Consider the following 25,496-nt stretch of genomic DNA (forward strand, 5'->3'; position numbering starts at 1 on the left):
CCCCACCCCCCTCCGGCCTATCACCCTCACCTTGACCTCCCTCCACCTATCGTAATTCCAACGCCCCTCCCCTAAGTCCCTCCTCCCTACCTTTTATCTTAGCCTGCTGGACACACTTTCCTCATTCCTGAAGAAGGGCTTATGCCCGAAACGTCGATTCTCCTGTTCCTTGGATGCTGCCTGACCTGCTGCGCTTTTCCAGCAACACATTTTCAGCTCAAACCCATCACCAACTTCACCACAAGATCTGCTCATACGTCATTTACTTGAAAATGTTTCAAAGATAAAGAGGAGACTTTTCTCGACTTATGCATACAGTGAACTTGATAAAGGAAGCACGCAATATTCTTCCTCAGGAATTCGAAAGAGTCTGTCGAGTGACTAGCAGCCATTTCAGTTCAGAAAAGGCTTTGAAGCGTATGTACAAAGCAAGTCAGAGCCACATTATTGGAAACTTGCATGGACTAGACAAAATGTTGAAATATGCTGATCTTTACAAAGGGTCAGCCACACCATCACAGAGACACAAGAAAGGCCAGTTTGTCTTGGCAGATAGGCATAAGTGAATACTGCAGATGCTGGAGATTAGAGTGGTGCTGGAAGAGCACAGCATGTCAGGCAGCATCCGAGGAGCTGGAAAATCGACTTTTCGGGCAAAAGACTTTTGTTACTGGGATATTAGATGCTGGAGATTAGAGTGGTGCTGGAAGAGCACAGCAGGTCAGGCAGCATCCGAGGAGCTGGAAAATCGACGTTTCGGGCAAAAGACTTTTGTTACTGGGATATTAGATAACAGAGAATTTTAAAGCGGTACAAGAACTCTGAACAAATCTCTGGACTTTCAGAGATGGTTTGAGATAACTCATCAGAAAAAGAAGCTAAATGAGGAAATCTATGACATACTTGAACCAAAAGTTGATGAACATTTAACAATTTCAGATTTCAGCATTAAGATGTTTCCTCCAATATCTGCATAAATTGAATTTTCTTCTGTATGTTTGATCTAATGAGTAATCCATATAGGCTTATTCTACCATAATTCCTGCAAAATGCCCAAAGATAATCCATTCAGGAACTTAGTTTAAGCAAAAGTATAAATCACTAAAGTAAACACCATTTCTTATTTTCAGGTAAGTAGCTTTATCTCTTCAATGCACAAGGTGACATTTGATATTGTTGTGACTGTAGTGTAATGAACGTGTACTTGATTCAATTAGGATTGAAAATTAAGCACTGAAATGAGATCAAGCAAAGTATTCCTATTCAGATCCGCTATAACAAACAATTTAGCCACAAATTACCAAACTAACAAAATAGCTCCATACTACCTGTAATGTTAATCCACTCCAAATTTTACCCAGGAGCAGCCAAATGTTCTAGATGGCTAACTACATTTGTATCAACTATTCATTTTCAATTAGCATTTTTGCTTTACCAGCCTTAATGAATTTGACTAATGATTTTCAAAATTACCTTCTTAGGATAGAGAAATGCAAACTTCCCGATTTAAGTACCTCAGCAAACTAATGATCGGTCATCAGGAGTCAGTAATGCTCAGAATGTCCCATCAGGAAAGTTTACCATGCACCTAGACTGGGGGTCAGATCAGCAATTGATCAAAGCAATGGTAAAAGGCTTTACCAGCTGCAAACTACTATTTAATTTATTACATTCTGTAGTCACCTCTGTTAAATACCATCATCTTACTAAAATCTAGTGTACATGCATCAACAGGAGCAAAGGTAGACCATTCAGTCCATCGAGTCTACTCTGTCATTTGATGAGATCATGACTGTTCTGAAATCCTCAACTGCACTTTCCTGCCTTTCCCATAATTCTTGAACCAACCCCTTACTGATTAAAAGTTTGTCCATCTCAGCCTTGAACATACTTAATGACCCAGACATTCTGTGGCTGTCTCCAATAAAGAATTCCACAGGTTCACTGCCCCGAGAGAGAAGAGATTGCTCCTCATCCCTGTCCTAATGATACAAGTCTTTACTCTGCTGTTACTCCCTCTTGTCCTAGGTTCTCCCTTTCGGCATCTACCTTGTCAAATCCCCTGAGAATCTTGTACGCTTCAATAATTCTAATGAGTGCATGACCAACCAAGCCAAGCTCTCCTTAAAGGAGGATGCCTCCATGTCCAGCACCAACCTAGTGAAACTGCCATGGACTGCTTCACATGCCAGTGTATCTGTCCATAGAGAAGAGGACCAAACTGTTCGCAGTACTGTAGGTGTGGTCTGACAAATACATTGTATAGTTTTATATTACCTTTGCCCATAACACTACCTGATATTGAAATATTTATCGACTGTAGCTTAATGAACTCCCTCTCGTTTCAAATTGGATTCAAAATTAAGCACTGATACAAGAATATTTCTTCATCAAGAGAGTCGAATTCTTCGCACCGGAAAGCAATTGAGACCAAAATAATAAATGTTTTCAAGGAGTTAGATAGAGTTTTTAGGATTCAAGGGATTAAAGGTTATGGGGAGAACATGGGAACAGGGGACTGATCAGCCATGGTCATATTTAACAGTGTAGCTGCACCAAAGGGCTGAATGGCCTATTCCTGCTCCAATTTTCTATGTTTCTATGAAATACAATCAAGCAAAGTTTTCCCATTCACTTCTGTTATAATAGTGTAGACAATTTAAATCACAAATAACCAATCTAAATAACAATGTTTTCCTCAGCAGGCAGATACTAAGTCAAAAAGCAGTAATAAAAACATTAAGAAAGATAACAGTATTGATAAAAAAGGAAGCAAATCTATATTATAAATCTACAACCTCAAGGAACATAGTTGGGATCTGGAATGTGTAGTGGAGACCAGTTTATTGAGGTATTCAAAAGTCAAATTGATGGGGAACGGCATTAAGTAACTTGTTCCTGTGGAACGCCAATGCAGAGACAATGGGCCAAATGGTCTCTTACTGTGTTGGAACAATTCCGTATTTCTGTGTTAATCATTAACTTGCAGCCAAACTAATCTGGGCTTGGAAAAGTATACTTTCAGAACTGCCAAAATATACAATGGGATAAGATGTGTGTTATCATTTCATTGCTTCTACCAGGTTTGTGAAGGTTTGTACCTCAGGTTGAGATTTAGGGTGTAGGTTTGCTCGCTGAGCTGTAGGTTGATATCCAGATGTTTCATTACCTGGCTAGGTAACATCATCAGTGGCAACCTCCAAGTGAAGTGAAGCTGTTGTCTCCTGCTAGGACAACACATCTATCCTGGGACAGGCTAAGCAAAGACATGCCAGAGAATTCCTAGAGGCCTGGCACTCCAACCACAACGCCATAAACAAACACATAGATTTAGATACCATCTATCAACCGTTCAGAAAACAAACAGGAAATGACATCACTACAAACCCCAAGAACCCCATCCAGGACAAACATATAAATAGAAAGCAGGAGACAACAGCTTCGCTTCACTTGGAGGTCGCCACTGATGATGTTACCTAGCCAGATAATCAAACGTCTGGATATCAAACCTACAGCTCAGCGAGCAAACCTACACCCCCATTGCTTCTACCATCAAGGACTCTTCTGCAGAGCTACCAAAATGTTCAAATGTTGACATTTTTAATTTGTCATTGTTCTTAATGCACACTGCAGTGAGAGGTGTATGACAACATTTAATTCACACAATTTTCCAACTTTTACTTATGATTACCTTCTGAGGCAAATACATTTTAAGAATATCTTCCACACCACTTGTTGACTGATACTCAACATCGAGATGAGAATCATAAATCCCAGCAGTTCATAAATCTGAGTTGTTCCATCCCACAACCTGATCTTTCCCCATAGCACTTCCAAACTTCCTCTCTACAAGCATTCGTCCAATTCCCCTTTGAATGTTGCTACTGAATCTGCTTCCAGCATAATTTCAAGTGCACTTTGTCACATACTGTCTCACAATTAAAATAAACAGATATTCTGAACCAGAGTGTCAGAGGAGCTTCCCTACCAGTCCAGACAAGTTAAAGTGAGTCAGAAAACATACAGGTTTAGAACATAGGGCTGCTTCTTGTACTAATACAGATATATATCAGAAACTAGTTTCTTCACAACAAATATGAAGAGAAATCCTTTTAGTTTAAAAACTTTTGTGGGAGCACGTGTTACACCAGAATCACCTTACAGAAAGGAACTGAAACAGCTTTCATTATTCCCTGTGATCTTTCTGTCAATCGTGGTTAATAGCAGACCCCACCAGAGAGATAATTAGGTCACTTTTATATTGTTCTCGAGTTGCAAGCTGTAATAACCCGAACGTATTTCACCACCTCAAAGTAAAATGACTGCCTTTTGTTAGACTGACAGTCAGGAAAACCCACATTTCACTTTCACATGTCGCAGCGAGAGGCCAATGTACTTCAGGCCACCAAAATGCTGTACTGGCAGTGAAGTGATGTTGATGTAATTTCAAAACAATTCCTGTGGTTATCCTACAGTTGTAGGAGGCCATTCTGTCTAGGTCAACTCTGTGAAAGAGCTGTCCAATTTGTAACACACCCCTGCTATTTCACCATTGACCTATATATCTTTCCCAAGTATTTATCCAATTATCTTTCGAAAGTAATCTGAATCCAGTTCCGCTGCCCTGTTAGTCAATGCTTTCCAGATCAATTTAATCTTCTGCACTAAAACAAAATACCTCAATTCTGGGTCTTTAGGCTACTGCTTTTGAGACAATATTTGATTAGGGGCAGGATAGCAAGGAATATTTGAGAGTTCTTTATAATGTTTATGGAATAACTAGTTGGCTTTAACAATGTTTGAAATGGGATTTTAAGAGTTTAAATTAATTGTAAGGTGATTGATTATAATTCCCTTTAATAAGAAATTTTTATCATACAACCTGCGATCCTTAACCTGGAAGCAATACCAACATAAGGGAAGTTAAGATAAGGAGGCCATGTGGGCAGCCTCAAAAAAGAGCTACAGATGAGAGTCTGCAACCTGAATATAGGCTGAATTAGAACAGAATACAGGCTGAGTTGGAAAATGGAAACTCATGACCTATGCCTATGCGACTAATGCAGCTAGAGACAAAATGGTTCCCTGCGCCTACGTGACTAGCTGCATTGTCACATAGGCATAGGTCATGAGTTTTCATGTTCTAACTCAGCCTATACTGAGGTTTCAGATTCTCACAAACACAAAAGAAGAGCTGAAGACAGTATGAGTTCAGCACATAACTGCAGATAGGGACCGGAAAAGGAACTCAGAATTCTTGTGAGAATCTTCAATCTCTCAGGAAAAAGACAGAAAAGGAGACAAAACTTCTTCAAGGCACTGCGCATACTGGCTCCTAGGGTGCAATGCCCTGAAGTCCATAGATATTAAAGAACTGGCTGTTATACCAGAAGTGACTAAATTGTAAAGTGGAGTGTTATTGTTTGGTCTGCTGAAAGAACCTACAGAAAGTTGTACTACAGGGATTGTCGAGACCCAAGGGAAAGAGGATGTGTAGAAGCGTGCCGTGCTATTGATAATGGAGTTCGGAGTTGAAAGCTGCTGTTAGATTCACAACGATCCTGTTGAACTGAGTAGCTATATCATACCACATTCGGTAAGGAGTACAGTGGCTGGAAACATATCTTTATTGTACCAACTATTCAGAGAGAAATCTACCTTTTTATTTGAGGTATAGCTTGCCGGTCAATTCATGTTTAATTTACGCTGCTGCTGATTCATGTTGAAGTTATGAAAAATGTAATTTTGTTGGTAATTCCTTCATTTATGATTCATTCAGTAATTTTTTAAAAGTTCGATTTAAATGGTTTTCCCACCAGTATTGTGACACCTTCAAACTGCGTCCACTAGTTATTGAACCTTCTGCCACTAGAAACAAACTCTCTTCATTCACTTTACCAAAACCCCTAATTGATTTTGTACACCTTCATTAAATCAATTCTTACTGTTCTCCGTCCAGGACTTCAATCTCTTTGCATAACTGCAATGTGTTATTCCCGGTGTCATTTCAGTTAATCTCCTCTGACCAAGGCCTTGATATATTTGGCAACATTCCCCTGGCACCACTAACATGATATAGTTATACCACAAGTCATTATTTTATACCAGACAATTACCTTGTAAATGCAGTGGCCAATTTATTGTGGTCGCTTTCAAGCCATATAATACTCTCATTGCATATTGCTGCTGATTCAGAGGAAGAGAACTGGATGCAGTTCCAATGTTGAAGATTGTTCAATTAAGTGCCAAAACATTGCTTGTAAAATATCTGCTTATAAGTGCAAACAACTTAACATTGTGTCGCAGGCTCTGGTCTCCACTTGGAGGCATAGCCCTGTCATGTCGAACATTTATAAACTCAAGACTCACTTTCAATCTGGTCTAAATCAGCACATGCAAAATAGTGAAGATGCTAGAAATGTGATTTAAAAAGAGATGGGGGAAATACTAAGGACAGATGGCACTTGTTGAGCGAGAGAGAATATCTCAGGGCAATGACTCTTTTTCTCAGAACAGGACAATGTTGGGGGTATGATATGATGAAATTGTTGTGTCCAGAATGCTGTAAAATGTCAAGGTGATAAAGACATCTGTTAAACTTAGTTAGAACAGTGTAGGAGTGATCAGCGAGTGAACAATTAAAAACGCAAGTGACCAGAAGCTCAGGGTCTTGCTTATGGACTGAATTGAACCTCTCCCACAAACTTATCACTGATTTGCACTTGGTCTCCACAACGTAACCCATAAGTAACGTTTAAGGTGTAATAATTGGAGTACATCCAAATTATTATTGCTGCAGGAAGGAATGATTGGTGTGAAGGGTACAAGTGAAAGATACACAGGATGTAACTCTGCTGTGCTTACAGTAGGAAAGCTGCAGTGGGAAGAGGAGAGTTTGCTGAGAGGGGTGTGGTAGGGGTGGTGACCAGAATGTCACAAAGGGAATGATGCCTTCAGAGTACTGAGAGGCAAGGGAAGAGGAATATGCATTTAATTGCAGCATCTTGGTGGAGCTGACAGGCATGTTGAAGAATGACCCTTTGAATGTGAGGGCTGGTGGGGTGGAAGGTGTGGATAAGTGAAATTTATGATAGTTCTGGTCATGATTCTGGGAGGGTTGGGTAAGAAAAGCCCTGGACAAAGTGGAGGGGTCTGTCAACCACGAAGGAGAGTGTTTTGTTGAAGAAAAAAGATGACATCTGAAGCAATGTTATGGAAAATGACATTGTCAAAATGGATGCAATGGACATGAAGAAAGTGAAAGAATTGAATAAAGTCCTTGAAAGAAATGGGAGGGAGGAAATGTAATCCTGTGGCCAAATATCTCTATTTTGGTGTCTTAAAGACTAAGAGAGGGACTGTGTGTTCAAATAGGCTTTTGACTCTGGAATGTGGTCTCAAACCCACTTTAATAAAGAAGTTAAAGGTCTCCTCTTGCTGCAATGGTCTCACATATATGAACGTTCAGACAAATTCATGCAATTCCATTCTACACCATAAAATTGACAACAATTTAATACAAATCTCAAAAGCCACCAGGGTTAGTTCAGGAAGCTGGAAGTTTATTCAGCACTTGCTATTAGAAAAGCAAGAAAGTCCCCAATTTATAACAGGGAATTTCAAATAGAAACGTGGGGTGAATGGTACATAGAAGTAACTGGACATTTGTCAACTCAGAGGTCTCTGAACAAAACTAAAGCAGAATTCCAAATTAGCGATTACTTTGACTTGCAAAATACTGTTGCTGTAGTCGGCAAATGTTTCGTGGTTTGTGGTTTGAAATCTGTAGGAACAGTCAAATTGTCTCTGACCATGGATATTTTTAATGCAAATCATCCTCTTTGACCTGGTTGCTAAGTAAGTCACAACAGAAAATGAGTCAACATGGCAACAGATTTCAAACACTTTTTATCAGGCTGGATGGAAAGTACCCTCAGCTTTCCCTTAACCAGGCATATGGTGGAACCCAACATGCTTTGATAACACGTACAATTCAGTTCAATATCAGCGGAAACAAAATAAGGTGCAACTTTGATATAATTCCATGAAAAATGTTTTAATGTGTTACTCAAATTCTGCTGCCATTAAAAACAACATTTTTCTCAATAAAGACAAGAGCATGCACTCAGTACACTTCTAACTCTGTTGGCTCCACCTGATCAGATCAAACAACAGATAACTCACATCTGCGTCTGCCAACTCTACACATAAACAGGTATCAGCAGGTTTGAATGATTTGAAGCCTCCCCTTATACTATTAGTTTACAGCAGCAGAATCCCAGTAACCATGGTTCGAAGATTACATATGACAATTAATTACAGTTCCATTCCTGAAGTCAAATAATTTTTCTGATAACTAAACATTTGCAGCTAGAAAACATACTTTGAGTTTAATTATGGTTTAATTATGTTAATGAAACAATATTTCAATTAAACTCTCTCATTAAGAATCATATCATAGTTTAACAAAAAGGGCCATGAATTGAATTAATTTTAATTAAATAATTAATTACATTAATAATTGCAATTTAATTACAATTGCAACATTTAAAAGGCATTTGGATGGGTATATGAACAGGAAGGGTTTGGAGGGATATGGGCCGGGTGCTGGCAGGTGGGACTAGATTGAATTGGGATACCTGGTCATCATGGATGAGTTGGATCGAAGGGTCTGTTTCGGTGCTGTACATCTCTATGACTCTAAATACCAAATTCCACAGTCTAAGACAAACTTTGTCGTTGTCTTAATACAAAGCTTTAAACATCAGAATTTGCCAGGGTCTCTTGTATGTTATTCACCAAAATCATCATAAACCCATTAACACTGTTTCTTCGTGGAACCCGATTGCTACTGTCATGAGCAGCATCAAGATCCATTGGTGAGAGGCAGCAACCATTTCCCAATGTTGTGACCTGAGGACCTTGGCGAATGTTAACTTCAGTGTGGAAATTTCTCCAATTTAATAATATTCTTCCTACAGTAGGGCGACTAGAGTTCCCTCCCCCATCATACTTGCTCAAACCCCTCAACTCAAACCTTGCCCCCCCCCATTAATTTAATTTATTACTATCAGATGTGCCGAGATATAGGAGTTGGGACATCATGTTGTGGTTGTACAGAATGTTGATGAGGCCACTTTGGTGTACTATGTACAGTTCTGGTCATCCTGCAATAGGAAGGATATTATTAAATTAAAGTGGGTACAAAAAAGATTTACAAGGATGTTACCAAGACCGGAGGATTTGAGTGACAATGAGAGACTGGATAGGCTGGGACTTTTTTCACTGAAGCGTGGGAGGTTGATAAAATCATGAGGGGCATAGATAAGTGATAGCAAACGTCTTTTCCCGAGGGTAGGGGCATTCAAAACTAGAGGCCATAAGTTTAAGGTGAGAGGAGAAAGATTTAAAAGGGATCCGAGGAGCAACTGCTTCACACAGAGGTGGGTCATACGTGGAATGAACTGCCAGAGGAAGTGGCAGACGCAAATATAGTTCCAACATTTGAAAGACATTTGGACGGGTACATAAATAGGAAAGGTTTAGAAGGATATAGGTGAAATGCAGATAAATGGGACTAGTTTAGTTTGGGATATCTGGTTGGCATGAATGAGTTGGACTGAAGGATCTGTTTTCGTGCTGTATGACTCTATGACTATATACTGCTGCTTAACCCAGAGAGAGATTTTAAAACAATTAACCATTTCGCAAATCTGGAGGCAGAAAAATTGATTCCTTTAATAAGAAACTCTGCCTCACTGGAGTTAGACAGCCAACAGCCTGTGTTCCATTTGAATTTCTTATCAATGGAGTGATTTTTAAAAACTTGGATATAAGAATAAGTTTATAGTATCAAAGAATTGCAAAGAGATAAGACAAAGTTTACAGAAGCATTTTTACAATTTAGAATCTGTGTTTTGCAACATTACATAAAGACCCATTTCACAATGAGGACATACTGCCAAAGTACAAAATAAGATAGAATCAGTTTCCTCCTGAGGTCCCCATCCTCTCAAAATTTAGATCTCAATAAACATGATTCACGTCATGTGACGTCAAGAAATTGCTAGATATAAAGACTCGCCTAGGCTATGAGAGCCAACAATATCATTACTGCAATACAGCTGACTTGTGCTCCAGGGCTAGTCATACCTCCAGCCAAGCTGTGTGAACATAGTGACAACACTGGCACCTAAATGACAATGGAAAATTGCCCAGAAAGCAAATGGGACTAGATTAGGTTGAGAGATCTGGTCGGCATGGACAAGTTGGACAGAATGGTCTGTTTCCATGCTGTACATTTCTATGAATCTCTGACTATGATTCTATATGTTCTGTTCACACGTCCAATTCATCAGGTTACTGCCCTAGCAATCTCCTTCTTATTATTAAAGAAATGGAAAATATCATCATTATTAAATGACACTTACTCATTCAAATCAGCTTCTGCCAGAATTACCCAGTTGCAAAAATGAACGCTAAGCTAAATTCCTGCAGAGGTGAGAATGACTGTCTTTGACATCGAGACCGAATTTGACTGACTGATGAAGTATCTTGAGTAAACATGAAGTGAATGGGAATCTGGGCCTAAATTCTTCAATGTCTGGAATCGTTGGAGGCCAATTATTTCAGCCCCAGGGCAATGCAAGAGTTTCTCAGGATAATGTCCCTGATCCAACCATCTTCATTTGCTTCATGAAATAATCATCTGTCCAGCATGAAGTTCAAAGTAAGGACGCTTAATGTTAAGACACCAATTTTCAGTTCCACCCGCAACTTCTGAGTCACGAAGCAGTCTATGCTTGCATTCAAGACCTGGATGGCATGCAGGCTGAGGCTAATAGCTGGGAAGTAACATTTGAGCCACTTGAGTGCTTCACAATGAGCATCTCCAACAAGGGAAAGTCTAATTGCATCTCTTTGACATTCAATGGCATTACCATTGCTGCATTCCCCTAAACTATCAACTTCATGAGGTTCAGAGGCTGAGAATTATACAGTAGATAACTCTTTTTCTGACCCAGAGTCATACAACACATAAACAAATCCTCCCGCCCAACTCATCCAACCGAACGAGACCCATTTGCCCGAGTTTCACTCAAAACCATTGAAACCTTGTCTATTCATGTACCTGTCCAAATGTCTTCTAAATGTTGTAACTGTAATCATCTCTGCCACATCCTCTGGCATCTCATTCAATACACGCACCATCTTCTGTATGAAGATGTTGCCCCTCAGGCCCCTTTTAAATCTTTCCCCTCTCACCGTAAACTGATCCCCCCTAGTTTTACACTCCCATATTTTGGGGAAAAGACCTTGGCCGCTCACTGTGTCTATGGCTCTCATGATTTTATAAACCTCTATAAGGTCAACTCTCAGTCTCCTTTGCTCCAGGGAAAAAGTCCGAACCTATCCAGCCTCCCCTTATTACTCAAACCCTGCAGTGTTGGTAATATCCTTGTAAATCATCTTTTTTGCAGTTTTAATAACATCCTTCCTGTAGCAGGGCAACCAGAATTGTATGTAGTTATTCCAAATGTGGCCTTTCCAATGTCTTGTGCAGCTGCATCATGATGTTCCAACTTCTATATTCAATACTCTGACCGATAAAGACAAACGTGCCAAATGTCTACCAACCTATCTACTGTGATGACACTTTCAAGGAACCATGTATCTGCACCCCTAGGTCTCTCTGTTAACAACACTACGCAGGGCCCTACCATTAACTGTGTAAGTCCTGCCCTGGTTTATTTTACTAAAATGCAGCATTTCACATTTGTCTAAATTAATCCCCATCTACCATTCCTCAGCCCAGTGGCCCAGTTGATCACCATCCCATTCTCTGCTTAGATAATCTTCTTCACGGTTTACAATAGCACATCTTTTGGTGCCATCCGTAAACTTATGAACCATACCTCCTATATTTTCATACAAATTGTTCATATAAATGATGAACAACAATGGAAATCCTTGCGGCACACTGCTGGTCACAGCTTCCACCCTGAATAACAACCCTACACCACCACCCCGTCTCCTACCATCAAGCCAATTTTGAATCCAGTTGGCTAGCTCCCCCTGGATCCCATGTGATCTAACCTTACTAACTAGACTACCATGTGGAAGGCCTTGCTAAAGTCTATGTAGACAATGTCCACCTTCATTTATCTTCTTGGTTACCGCTTCAAAAAAACTCAGTCAAGTTTGTGAGACACGACTTCCCAAGCACAAAGTCATGCTGACTATCTCTAATCAGTTCTTGCCTTTCCAAATGCACGTATATCCTGTGTCTCAGAATTCCCTCCAATAGTCTGGATGGCACAGTGGCTAGCATTGCTGCCCCACAGCAGCACGGATCCGGGTTTGATTCCAGCCTCAGCGACTGTCTGTGTGGAGTTTGCACTTTCTCACTGTGTCTGCATGGGCTTCTTTCAGGTGCTCTGGTTTCCTCTCTCAGTCCAAGGATTTGCAGATTAGATGAATTGGTCATGCTAAATTGCCCAGTGTCCTGGATAGATGGATTAGCCATGGAAAATGCAGGGTTACAGGTATAGAATAGAGGGCTAGGGATGGGTCTTTATGGGATGCTTTTCAGAGAGTCAGTGTGGACTCATGGGCCAAATGGCCTACTTCCACACTCTAATGACTCTACGATTCTATGAATTTAACCACCACTGATGTCCGGTTCACTGGTCTTTAGCTCCCTGGCTTTTCCTTGAAGCTTTTCTTAAATAGTGGCACAACATTAGCCACTCTCCAGTCTTTGGCCCCTCACCCGTGGCTGTTGTTGACACAAATATCTCTGCTAGGGGTTCGGCAATTTCTTCACTAGCTTCCCACATGGTATACGCTTGATCATATACCAGGGATTTATTCTAAGAAATTCGAAATTAACTCTCCAAGGCCTTTTCATCATCTAAAGGTCAAAGGTCGTGGGTGAGTGATGGAATCCTCTGCAGTTGTTGGATGAGTGTGACTTTAGTAATTTAATAATTTAATGACACCACACCTGACAAAGCAGCCTGCTTGATTAGCACTACACGGACCATCTTAAATATTCACTCCATCCACCGCCACCTCACTGTGGCTGTATCAAAGCTTCCTCAACATTATATCCCAAATCTGCAATCTCTACCAATTGGGAGGACAAGATTGGCAGGTAGATGGGAACACTACCATCTCCCAGTAACATATCATCCTGACTTGAAACTATATTGCTAATTCTTCACTGTCATTTAGGTTAAAATCATAACTAACTTCACAGTGTGTGAACCTTCACTACACAAAGTGCTGTCATTTAAGAAGCCCATTCTCCACCGCTACTTCAGAGGCAATTAAAGGCGGACAATAAATCAATGAATAGTGACACTACCATCTGTGGTTGTACCTACACCAAGTGGACTGCAGAGGTTCAAGAAAGCAGCTCATCATCACCTTCACAAGGATAACTCGGGATGGGCAGTAAACGCTGGTTCAGCCAGTGATGCCCACATGCCCTGAATGAATTTTTAAAAATACACGATGCTTGGGCAAGAAATATTAAAATGGGATCTGGTAGGGTAAAGCAAGGACACTACAAAGATCTATATGGCCAAATGGCCTTTTCAGTCCTGTAAATCTCAATGTAATTCTACAGGAATATTTTTCCAAACTTTGTTACTTTAGTGAGCAATAAAACAGCCTCTGAATGGACAAAACCCAGTACACTTTCTAATTTTATATTTCTATACTCCATAATAACCACACAAAGATAAAAACTGGAGAAAATCTTCTACCATGCGTAGCAATTTTTGATGCAAATTTTCTCCACTTCACAACAAAGTGTACATTATAGTTTAATAACAACCGACCGTGACTATTCCTCCCCTATCCTCCTTCACTAATGCCACAGAAGGTTTTGGAACAAGTTTGCGCCATTGTGTCTTCCCCATTACTCCTCCGGCACAAATTGCTGAAATACTTTGCTGTATTTTCTTCCTTGGCAACACTTGTTGTCAAGTGTGGTTAAGTCGTGGAAACAGGGTGGAGAATGCAAGGAGCCCATTACACGCCGAGGCTCACGTGTGGTCAGTTTGTCAGCACTTGCAGTATTTTTGGAAAGATGGGTAAAACCCTGTAATTTGGAGTGATTGTGGGGAAAGATTTTACTTTGAACAGAAATTCTTTCACACGCAATCATACTGGTGAATCACTCAAATTTATTCCATTATTTACTTTGCAATTTGGGAACAGTTCAGACAGCGCAGTCAAGATGTGGGAGTGGAGGCAAATGCTTCTTTCTGCAATGACAGATCAACTTACAGTCACTTCAGGGAGAGGAATGCATTTTTCCCACGTGTTTCAGAACAAAACTCCTTTGCAATCCTAAGTGTGTACTTCCTTAGCTGCCAACTTACTCCGTACGCTCTCCCCGTCTAGAATGGTATTCTAACAGCTTGAGGAAGTAGGCCCAGTCACTGGAAAAAGAGTCACCCAGATGCAAGATATGTAGGCATTCTCAGTTCTCATTAAAACAATCACAATCACGGAAAAGCCCTGAACACACATCTTCACAATTCTACCAGTAAGGAAGATTTAAAGCATTTTGTTTAAAGAATTAGTAGTCACTATGGGGAAGCATGCCGGTCTCTACATTCAGTTTCTTTACTGGGAGTTGAAGACAAATCCACCTGATCTCAGCACAGAACAGAAGGAAGCCATTCAGCTCTTCTAACCTTTTCTACCATTCAATGAGATCATGGCTGAACTTTATTCCAATTCCATCAATCACTTTCCTTGTTCTATTCCTTGAGCTAACAAAAAACTATTCATCTCAGATTTCAAGTTTTTACTGAGCTACAACAACTTGAATTTATACAGTGGCATGTAGGAAGGCTGGGTCATGGTCAAGGAGAGGAAAGGGAGGCTGGATGTAGGCTTGTGGTTTACAAGTGCCGAAGGGTCAAGGCTATGTTTTTATGAACAGATTTGAAGGCGAGAGTGACATGATCTGAATAACAACAATAGCAGCTAATATTCAAGTCAAGAGGAGACGTTTTGTGGTTGGGAGTAAGGCCAAGGGAGTGGATGGCATGGACAAAATCTTTCTAAGAGGAGAAATTAGTGGAAGGGAAACCTTAGGAGCAGTTAAGAAAGAAAGTTTCAGAGACAATTGGTAGAATCCTTAGCGATCTGTTCACGAGCACCTCGGACTTATTGCAGACTAGCACAGACAGATGGAGAGAGGAATTCAAGAAAATGGTTTGCAGTGAGAATAGAAGTCAAGAGCTATCGTTGAATTTCAAGATGATTCTGGAGTCAAGAGCAGTTTGACAGAAAACAGCAAGATCTGATAGTGTCTTATCTGGGTTAGAGTGGTGCTGGAAAAGCACAGCAGGTCAGGCAGCATCCGAGGAACAGGAAAATCAACGTTTTGGGCAAAGGCCCTTCATCAGGTTCCGTCGATTTTCCTGCTCCGTGGATGCTGCCTGACCTGCTGTGCTTTTCCAGCACCACTCTAATGTAAACTCTGGTTTCCAGTATCTGCAGTCCTCACTTTTGCCGAGTGTCTTATCTGGTCTACCCCGACCTGGTAATCAATGGAGAAACCATTTGACTGGTTCGAGTCTGTGTGATATGCGCTGAAGGGAGTAGGCTTGGGGGCCATGCCGGTGGAATGACCAGGGCGAGATAGAAAGAGGGTAATGTTTTTAACACAGATGAGGGAATCAAAGGTGAGGTTATGATGATGCAGATCAGCAGCTGTAGAAGTGTTATGGTGATTAGAGAGACAAAGATAACTTGGCTGGAGATTTGAAAGGACAATTAAATGTGACTTTGCAGAGCAGGCACGTTTTCCATGTGCTTACAGAAGGAAGTATGGTTGGGAGATGGAAGGGGAGGTGGGTGTATGGAAGTGATCGGAGAGGGCTTTCTCTGTGTTTGGCACAACTGAAGTAGCAGGGTCAAGTAAGATAGTGAGGTTGAGCAAGTGGTCAGGAATATGGGTAGAGAGGTTTTTAATGGAAGGAGAGATTAAGGAAGGATAGCAGAACAGTAAATTCAGAGTGCAGGGAGCATAACGAGTTGAGATTGACCTTCAAATCATCTCAGATGAAAAGTCACTCAGTGCAGAGTCCAGGAGGAGGAGAATAGAAGCAAAGTTTACTCGATGGAAATCTAGACATGGCACCTGGGTAGGTAGCAGAGAATGTGAATTTTATCATGAGAAGGGAAAGGTGTGAGATAAGGTTAGACACTCAAAAGGAGAACGTCTATCCGAGTAGAGAACAAATTAATTACAGTCTGGTGATTTGAGCAGAGTGATGAAGAAATGTATAATCAGGAGATGCTTCTTCAAGGGAGATGTCATTACCATCAGCCATGCTGCTGTCCAGACCATGCTAGGCAAAAGTGAGGACTGCAGATGCTGGAAACCAGAGTTTAGATCAGAGTGGTGCTGGAAAAGCACAGCAGGTCAGGCAGCATCAGAGGAGCAGGAAAATCGAGGTTTCAGGCAAAAGCCCTTCATCAGGAATAGGACTGATGAAGGGCTTTTGCCCGAAACGTCGATTTTCCTGCTTCAGAGCATGGTGTCAATGCACTTATCCACAGTGACTGATGGAGAAGAGGGACTTTGTGTACAAGTAAATGGTCATTCTGAAGGGAAATGAGAGCGCAGTGGGGAAAGCTGTCCTACTCTCAATGTCCATAGGGTCATAATTTGGGATTGGTGAGTGGGACAGGAAGGAGGTCGGAAAGGTGACATCTCAGAGGGAATGCTGGGCTGGAAGGCCAGTGAGAGAGCAGGGCAGGGCACTAGGGGTTGCTGCTGAAATGATGACACCAATGGAGTGCCTTAATAGGCCCTTCAGAGGATGCCAAGAGAGGCACAGAGGGAATCCAGAGGCAACATGAGTGTAGGAAAGTCAAGGAACACTGAAGGCTGGTGCAGGATTTGTGTAGGCAGATTACCTGCAATAGGACAAAATGAAAGGAGGTGCAACAGGAGAGGAGGACCTAGGAGGGGTAAAGAATAAAGAATGAAACGAGAGAAAAATGGGACATAGCAGCAAGGACGTTAGGCTGATGCAGCAGGCAAAACAAGGAGAGGAGGAGCAAGCTGGTATCGTAAGGTTTTAAAATTCTTCAGGAAATAACACTCCTCTTGTGCTGGAAGTTGCGAAATCAAGAAACAGACAAAACAAAACTTTGATCCTCTACCTGCTTACTGTCATCACTTGCTATTCCGTGGGCTAAGTGCGCACTGAAAGTGCTCTTGCCAACACCTCCTTTTCCAGATAAAACCAAGATTTTATGCTTTACAGATGCCATCTTATCCTTAATCTCTTGAATGGCTGCAAGGAAAAACAAACAAAAGAAAGTAATTTCACATTCACGAAAGCATCCACATTAGTTAGTTTAAGGTGAGCAAAGTTTCTCTTTAAAATGTACCTGGATCTGTAGCTTTGGATGCACCTGAGGCACAGAAAGCTTGATTGGGACAGCCCTGGCAGGCTGAAGCTTTACCAGCATTATCACTGCCTGTTCCTGGACAATCTGGAACATATTAGAAAATATATAAAGCCACTATCAACTACATGTAACAGGTAACATTGATTAGTATCTTACTGTGCATGCCAGAGTATTGGACAAGTGGAATAAACTGACATAAAAGGATAGGGATTATCCACTGGCCACTAGTTATTTCGGGGTGGATGGGTGTTGCACACAGGGACCCTGTGGAATCCTAACTATTAAAGACTCTGAAGGAACTGCACTAGAGATTGAAGATTTCACTGAGCAATTCCCCATGTCTAGAACCTTCTGAAAGTACCCAGTTAAATCAGAGAATTTAGAGATTGTGATAAAATGAAGTAAAACAGCTAGTCGAGATTATGACATTTATTGTCTAACTCCTGAATGGTTGACTGACCCACACCTACCTCAACACCCCCATGCAACATGCACCCCTCCCCCCGACATAACCATTCCTCGTGCCCCCTCTCCTTTTCCCACTCTGGACCAACATCTCCCATTCCCTACTGCCAGACCTGACACCCTCTCCCTGTTCAAGATCCACACCACACCCCCATTCCCAGTGAAGTCTGAAAAAGACAGGGAATGTGAAGGTCCAGATCAAACCTGCAGATGAATGGTGGTATTCTAAATGTCCTGTACGTGTTTGGTCTTTACACTGAAGAGGAGAGCAATTTGTGAGTAGAAAATATACAACACTATATTTGAAAAGTCGAGGTCACCCTATTCCATCCATGGGGTGTGTTTGAGGACCTGGTCCTGGGTTGAGGTAAAAGAACAGGCATTGCATTTCTGGCACTTTCACAAGAAACGCAGTGAGAAGAAAAGGTAGTGATGGGGGTGATTCTGGAGTTGGCAGGGGCATCGCAGAGGGAATGGCCCCTTCAGAATGCTGAACGTCTTGGCTAACAACACAGTCAAAGGTAATTGCGTTGGTAAGAATATGGATTTAAACCCAATAGCTTGTGACTGGCAGAGCAGGCTGAATGGCCTACAATTTCTCCTCTATTTGTAAGAAAGGTGAAAAGGAAAGATGTGGCATCATGCATGAGGTGATGGAAATGGAGGAGGATAATTTATTAATTGCAGAGACTGGTGGGAGAGGAAGCTGAGGGTGAGGTGAACTGCATCATGGTCTATGGGGAAAGATAGGATAAGAATTGAAATGTAGAAAATGGAATGGACGTTGCTGAGGGTTCTGTCAACTAGTGTATCGTGGAATTCTTGGTTAACGTGAAAGGATGATGCACTGGATGCAGTGCTATACAACAAATGCAACAGAGACAAAGAAATTGAAAGAGTGGAAGCGAATCTTCAAAGGAAGCAGGACCAGGAAGATGTATTTTCATTGTAGCTTTGGAAGTCAGTGGGCTTATGGTGAGTATAGGTTGTTAACCTGCTCTGAGAAATGGAGATGGACAAGTTGAAGGGGAAGAATTAGAAATGGATTATTTGAAGAAAGGGTGAAAATCGGAAACCAAATTGATTCAATTCTCTCATTCTGGATGAAGGGAAACAAAGGATGGTCGATGAGAACTGATGGGGCCTCTGTCCAAACCAGAAGTAGAGGTCTCTCAGGCCATCTTCCTGTGCATCAAGGAGATTTACTAGTCAATCTCCCATTACACTCCACGTAATAGTCAGAATGTGTTTAGCTTTAAGATGAAGCAACATTGGAAATCAGAGTATTCAAGCATAGCTCAATCTCCACCTTAATGCCGAAATTTTGGCATTTACCTTACTTTTCCAATGACAAATTACTATGACCACATTTACGTTGCAGACTGCCAAGATAAATTCGTTAAGTTATAATTGAAGCATTCCATCAGTATGTGTGACTGAAGCACCTCCAAAGAGTCTAGTGAGAAGGGCAAGAATGTAAAGATAATATACATAGACAGTTTTCAGTAGAAATGTGGATCCAGGAATTTATAATAAAAAATTAACAAGAGGAAGACAAACGCAAAGGTTTAATGTATGAGTTTATCTCTTTTGCTAACCACCCCTCAGCACATTCCGCCTCTCTTAACACCTACTATCTCTATCAACTCCCACTTCCTGGCTCAGAAACACCACCACAAAGGCAAATAGGGATGGGCAATAAATTCTGGCCAGCCAGCAATACCCACGTCCTATGAATTTAAAAAATAAAATGCAGCGTACTTTCAATGGTGCGTAATCTCTCCTTCTCACCTTTATAACCTAGCTGCCGGCCTTCATTCCCTTCCTTAATCATCCGCGACTTAACATGTCTCTTTCCTGGCAATCACTCTCAGAAGCTCCCTCGTTCAATACTGTTTGTCAGTCACTCTTTGCTCCAGCTCTCATTCTTTTCATTCCTTTTCTCTCTCTCAATGACATCTCCTCTGCATCACTTACTGAAAGGTCCTCTTTTCCAATGTGTCTGCCTCCTCACAACATTGCTTTTAAAACTCAATAACTTCAAAACAAAAATCAAAGTAAAATCAGCAAAGAAACCAAACATCTTTCCACGCAAGACTTTGTACCTGCGACATGGATTTATACAAATTAGAATCTCAGCCTCAGAATAATCTCTGAGCAATACCATTTTTTTGTTGTGAAATTACAGGTGGGGATAATGATTTGACATTAAATTTAAGTTGCTTTATTACTGAGTGGACAACAGCATGAGAAAGGATCACTTCTCATTTTCTCAGCTTAATACAATTTGAAATTTTCACAACAAAAACAAGAGTTGCAGGTATGTCAGTAGCACACTCCATACTCTTCAGTAACATAGATGTGTTCTCTTTTACAAAAAGTCTCCAGATAAATTTGACTTCAATTACTTATATAAAATATGCCCTACTCTTCTTCAAATTATTGCAAAGTGGTAGGAACTGAAGATGATGTCAGATCTGCAAAGCACCTCGGAATATACAGGCCCTACAATGCTCAGAGAGCACAATCCAAGTTCATTCACAGGATCAGACAGCTTGCAAAAATAAGCTGCAGGGTCACACTGTTGAAACAGACTGAAACATTCAAGCCAGAAATGAAACAGCGGCATCAAAAGACAACTTAATGCATACATTTAATCACTTTAAGTTGACAAAAACACAAGTCTCATCTTAATTAAACTCTCCTTCAGCATTATGACAGCAGTTTACAGAAATACTGGATGAGTGAAATCACAGACTGAAACCTGGCTGGATAGACCTTCTGCAATTTGGTTACCACGGTGGTCAGTAATTTAACATGTGCACATGAGCCTGACAACGTACTTTCAACAAAAGCACAAGTTTATTACACAAAATATTTTTTCAAATCTAATTTGGAAAGATCTTTCAAGCAGCAAAAAGATTCAACCTTTCTCTCCCAACAATATGCTTTCCTCTCAGCCCAATGAAATATCGTTCCTATCTTTATTCTTTAATTTCTTAATCAACTGATGAGGTCACAAGTGTTTCCTTTCAGTACCTTTCTAATATGTGGTTCTCTTCCTCAGGCATACAATCACAGGCTAAACACACTTGATTTTCTCACCAATTTCAATGAGATTCTTTTTCCAGGTATTTTGATGCTGCTAAACAGCACATTTGTATTTGGATCTTTTCTTCAAAACAGAAACTGCTTCAAGCCTCTGATCTTTTTTTCTCTGGATCCTAAAAGATCAACTAAGTCAACACTCCAGCAATTATTTCAGCAGGTAACTTGCCTATTCATTTCACTTGTCACACGATTACCAGAAATGCCATTTTGACACACTGCTATTAAAAAATTTCTGACTTGTTGCAACAAAACAAGCCATCTTCACAGAGCTGAAAGCCAAAAACCCATTTCCGTCTATTCTGAAACCCAAGTTTCCAAATAATAATGATACATTCTAAACCTTCATCACATCAAACATTAGAAATTTCAGGTGCTGAAAAACGTACTGATTAAAAAAGTATTTTTTGAACGATTTGTGGAAATCTGGTGGCCATGTGGGAAAAAACATGACTATTTTCGGGCAAAATCCACTTAGAGTCATAGAGATGTACAGCACGGAAACAGACCCTTCGGTCCAACTTGTCCATGCCGACCAGATATCCCAACCCAATCTAGTCCCACCTGCCAGCACCTGGCCCATATCCCTCCAAACCCTTCCTATTCATCCAAATGCGTTTTAAATGTTGCAATTGTACCAGCCTCTACCACATCCTCTGGCAGCTCATTCCATACATGTACCACCCTGTGTGTGAAAAAGCTGCCCCTTAGATCTCTTTTATATCTTTCCCCTCTCACCCTAAACCTATGTGCTCTAGTTCTAGATTCCCACATCCCAGCGAAACAACTTTGTCTTTTTATCCTATCCATGCCCCTCATGGTTTTGTAAACCTCTATAAGGTCACACCTCAGTTTCCGACACTCCAGGGAAAATAGTCCTAGACTATTCAACCTCTCCCTATAGCTCAAATCCTCCAACTCTGGCAACATCCTTGTAAAGCTTTTCTAAACCTTTCACGTTTCACAACATCTTTCTGATAGGAAAGAGACCAGAATTCTACGCAATATTCCAACAGTGGCCTAACCAATGTCCTCCTTCTACCAATGTTCTACAATTTTCATTGTTGATATGGGAATTGATAGTTGGCACATTATATGATTCAACCAAGAAGTGTACAGATATAGTGATATTGAGTTTGAGGATATGTCTTACACCGTGTGCAATATATTTTTTGGAAACAATTGTGATACAAAGATAGATAATATTTTTATGCACAGCCTTGTGCCTGCTTCATTTGAATTCATTAATTGTATACACATATGGAAAGTGCAATTTGGCTGCCTATATTGCTGTAAATTTAAGCATGTAGTTAATATTATCTCAACATTTTTTTTAAAATGTCTATGGTTTGAAGGTTTTCAGAAATCATAGAATCCCTACAGTATGGAAACAAGTCCTTCAGCCCAACATGTCCACACCACCTCTGAAGAGTAACCCAGCCAAACCCATTACCCTATCCTTTATTTACCCTTGACCAATGCACCTAACCTATGCATTTCTGAACACTATGAGCAATTTTAGCATGACTAATTCACCTAACCTGCACATTTTTGGAATATGGGGGGAATCCAGAGCACCCGGAGGAAACACACGCAGACATGGGGAGAATGTGCAAACTCCGCACAGACAGTTGCCCGAGGCTGGGATGAAACCCTGGTCCCTGGCGCTGTGAGGCAGCAGTGTGAACCACTGAGACACCGTGACGCTGACGAAGATCAGTTCGAGAAAGGAATTACGTCACATCCAGAGGGATGGAAACAGCCAGTTCAACCTCATCAGTCTGTGTTAGCGTAAACCTTCAAAATGAATCATACTCCAAACACAATATTTTTATTTCACTTAAAGTTTAAGACGTTAGAATTTTCCAACGTAGAGAAAAAAACGTCAGATAATCAGTTTATAACTCTCCCCTCCTTCAACCTATTTGTAAATGTCAAAATGATCTCTGTTTTAATTTCTGGTAGTATTTTCCACAGTCTCAAAACCCTTGATGTAAAAATACTTCCGTCAGTCAGAAACTCATATTTAATCTTAAACATACCTTTCTTGGTCCATGACTCCCCCAAAACTCTAAAAGCTCCGTGTCATCCTTTTAATCTTTAAATTATCCCCTAAAGTCCCTAGCACTAATAAAAACAGCAGTAAATTTTCATACTTGTATTCACATTTGCATTTTGTCACAGCAGACAATGGATTAGATTGGCTTTGCTAGTGATTAAGAAGAGTTGTTCTTTTCAGTTAGAAAATGCCTTTGAAATTAACCAAAGAAGCCTTTAAGTATATTGAACAATTTCCCTGTACTTATATATATTTGTAATCAAACTATTTGAGCTTATGATGAAAATTGAGGATGCGAGGGAGCCAGAAACAAAGGAATACTGAGGTCTTATGAGAGTTGTAGGCTTGGCCAAGATTACAGAGATTATGATGGTGTGGTCATGGAAGGAGATGAATTGGAAAACGGACAGGTTGCCAGAGGAGGTTGAATATATACCAAGTATCTGACGACAAGTAAATGGGAGTTGGTGGAAGCTTGGAGAGAGTCATAAGTGTTCGGAAAATCTTACACTTATTGAAGATGAACAATTGGAGTCAAGCAATTGAATAATCAAATAAGTAACTGGCTCCAATCAGTAACCAGTCACCATTCAGTGACAATGCCAGGATAAGTGGCTGGTATTCATTCTGCTCAGTGTTCAGGGTCAGTGACTGACCCTCACACTCTGACCATTCCCAGGTCAGTGACTGACTCTCACTCTCTGACCATTCCCAGGGTCACACACTGATCCTCACTCTCTTGCCATTCCCAGGGTCACACACTGACCCTCAGTGACTGACCCTCACTCTGACCATTCCCAGGGTCAGTGACTAACCCTCACTCTCTGACCATTTCCAGGGTCACACACTGACCCTCACTCTCTGACCACTCCCAGGGTCACACACTGACCTTCACACACTCTGACCATTTCCAGGGTCACACACTGACCCTCACTCTCTGACAATTCCCAGGGTCACACACTGACCTTCACACTCTGACATTCCCAGGGTCAGTGACTGACCCTCACTCTCTGACCATTCCCAGGGTCAGTGACATACCCTCAGTCTCTGATCACTTCCAGGGTCAGTGACATACCCTCAGTCTCTGACTATTCCCAGTGTCACTTACTGACCCTCACTCTCTGACCGTTCCCAGGGTCAGTGACTGACCCTCACTCTCTGACCATTCCCAGGGTCAGTGACTGACCCTCACTCTCTGACCATTCCCAGGGTCAGTGACATACCCTCACTCTCTGACTATTCCCAGTGTCACTCACTGACCCTCACTCTCTGACCATTGCCAGGGTCAGTGACATACCCTCACTCTCTGACTATTCCCAGTGTCACTCTCTGACCACTCCCAGGGTCACACACTGACCCTCACTCTCTGACCATTTCCAGGGTCAGTGACATACCCTCACTCTCTGACTATTCCCAGTGTCACTCTCTGACCCTCACACTCTGACTATTCCCAGGGTCAGTGACTGACCCTCACTCTCTGACCATTCCCAGGGTCAGTGACTGACCCTCACTCTCTTGACCATTCCCAGGGTCAGTGACATACCCTCACTCTCTGACCATTCCCAGGGTCAGTGACATACCCTCACTCTCTGACTATTCCCAGTGTCACTCACTGACCCTCACTCTCTGACCATTTCCAGGGTCAGTGACATACCCTCACTCTCTGACCACTCCCAGGGTCACACACTGACCCTCACTCTCTGACCACTCCCAGGGTCACTCACTGACCCTCACTGTCTCCGTGTGGCCGCGGGGAAGGTGATTACTGTTGGTCCTGTTTCCGGTCCCCTCTTCCCAATCTCGGGGTCTCTCTGGAAACTTCAATAATCTATTTCCCGGGAATCTCGCTCCACTCCTGACCCCACACTCACGTGATGGCGCGTTGCTTGGAACGTCCGCCATGATCGCGTTGTCCTGGAACTGCACTTCCGGTTCCAGGACAACAGAGAAGTGTTCCGGCCTCCGCCAGTGCTCCCCACAAACGTTCCTCTTGAGACTAGCATCACTCCTCATTGTGAATGCTGAAAGTTATTGCCATCCAAAATCTGCAACAGTGTTTCCTCCATCTTATCCATAGATTTGAATCAAATTGGGACATTCAGAATGATTATTTCCATTGAATGCATTCACCCTGCTGGTTTTGCATGCAGCTGACATCAGGGATTTTACTTTGTGTGTCTATAGAAGTGTCTTTGGGCAGGTGAATTTAACTAACTACCTGTTTCACTAGTTCCTTTCTCTCCCCTGCCCCTGGTCCAGGGAAAACCAAGCTGTTCATAACCTGTCCTTCATAAAACGTAAAGTCGAGTTTCTAACTGCATAAAGCAAAAGCGGTTTTGCAAGCTGGTGATCTCAAATGAAAGCACAAATTGCAGGAAAAGCTCAGCAGGTATGGTAGCATCTCTAGAGTAGA

The 25,496-nt window shown here is 41.4% G+C and overlaps 1 protein-coding gene across 3 annotated transcripts in view; it reads right to left on the minus strand.

Moving 5' to 3' along the window:
• nubp1 (nucleotide binding protein 1 (MinD homolog, E. coli)) overlaps positions 1-25,101 on the minus strand; it is a 165,791-nt gene extending 140,690 nt beyond the window's left edge. For 2 of the 3 annotated variants that reach the window (XM_043712013.1, XM_043712012.1), the window contains exons 1-3: positions 24,955-25,060; positions 17,431-17,535; positions 17,200-17,333 (exon numbers count right to left, since the gene is read on the minus strand). In XM_043712013.1, the coding sequence (XP_043567948.1) occupies positions 17,200-17,333; positions 17,431-17,535; positions 24,955-24,985 (270 nt within the window). In that variant the 5' untranslated portion in view covers positions 24,986-25,060. Of the gene's footprint in view, positions 1-17,199; positions 17,334-17,430; positions 17,536-24,954 lie in introns of all 3 variants that reach the window. The other variant, XM_043712014.1, reaches the window with a different exon arrangement.
• Positions 25,102-25,496: the final 395 nt, after the last annotated feature.

The sequence above is a fragment of the Chiloscyllium plagiosum genome, chromosome 21 (genome assembly GCF_004010195.1).
Source record: "Chiloscyllium plagiosum isolate BGI_BamShark_2017 chromosome 21, ASM401019v2, whole genome shotgun sequence".
In the NCBI taxonomy this organism is placed as follows: domain Eukaryota; kingdom Metazoa; phylum Chordata; class Chondrichthyes; order Orectolobiformes; family Hemiscylliidae; genus Chiloscyllium; species Chiloscyllium plagiosum.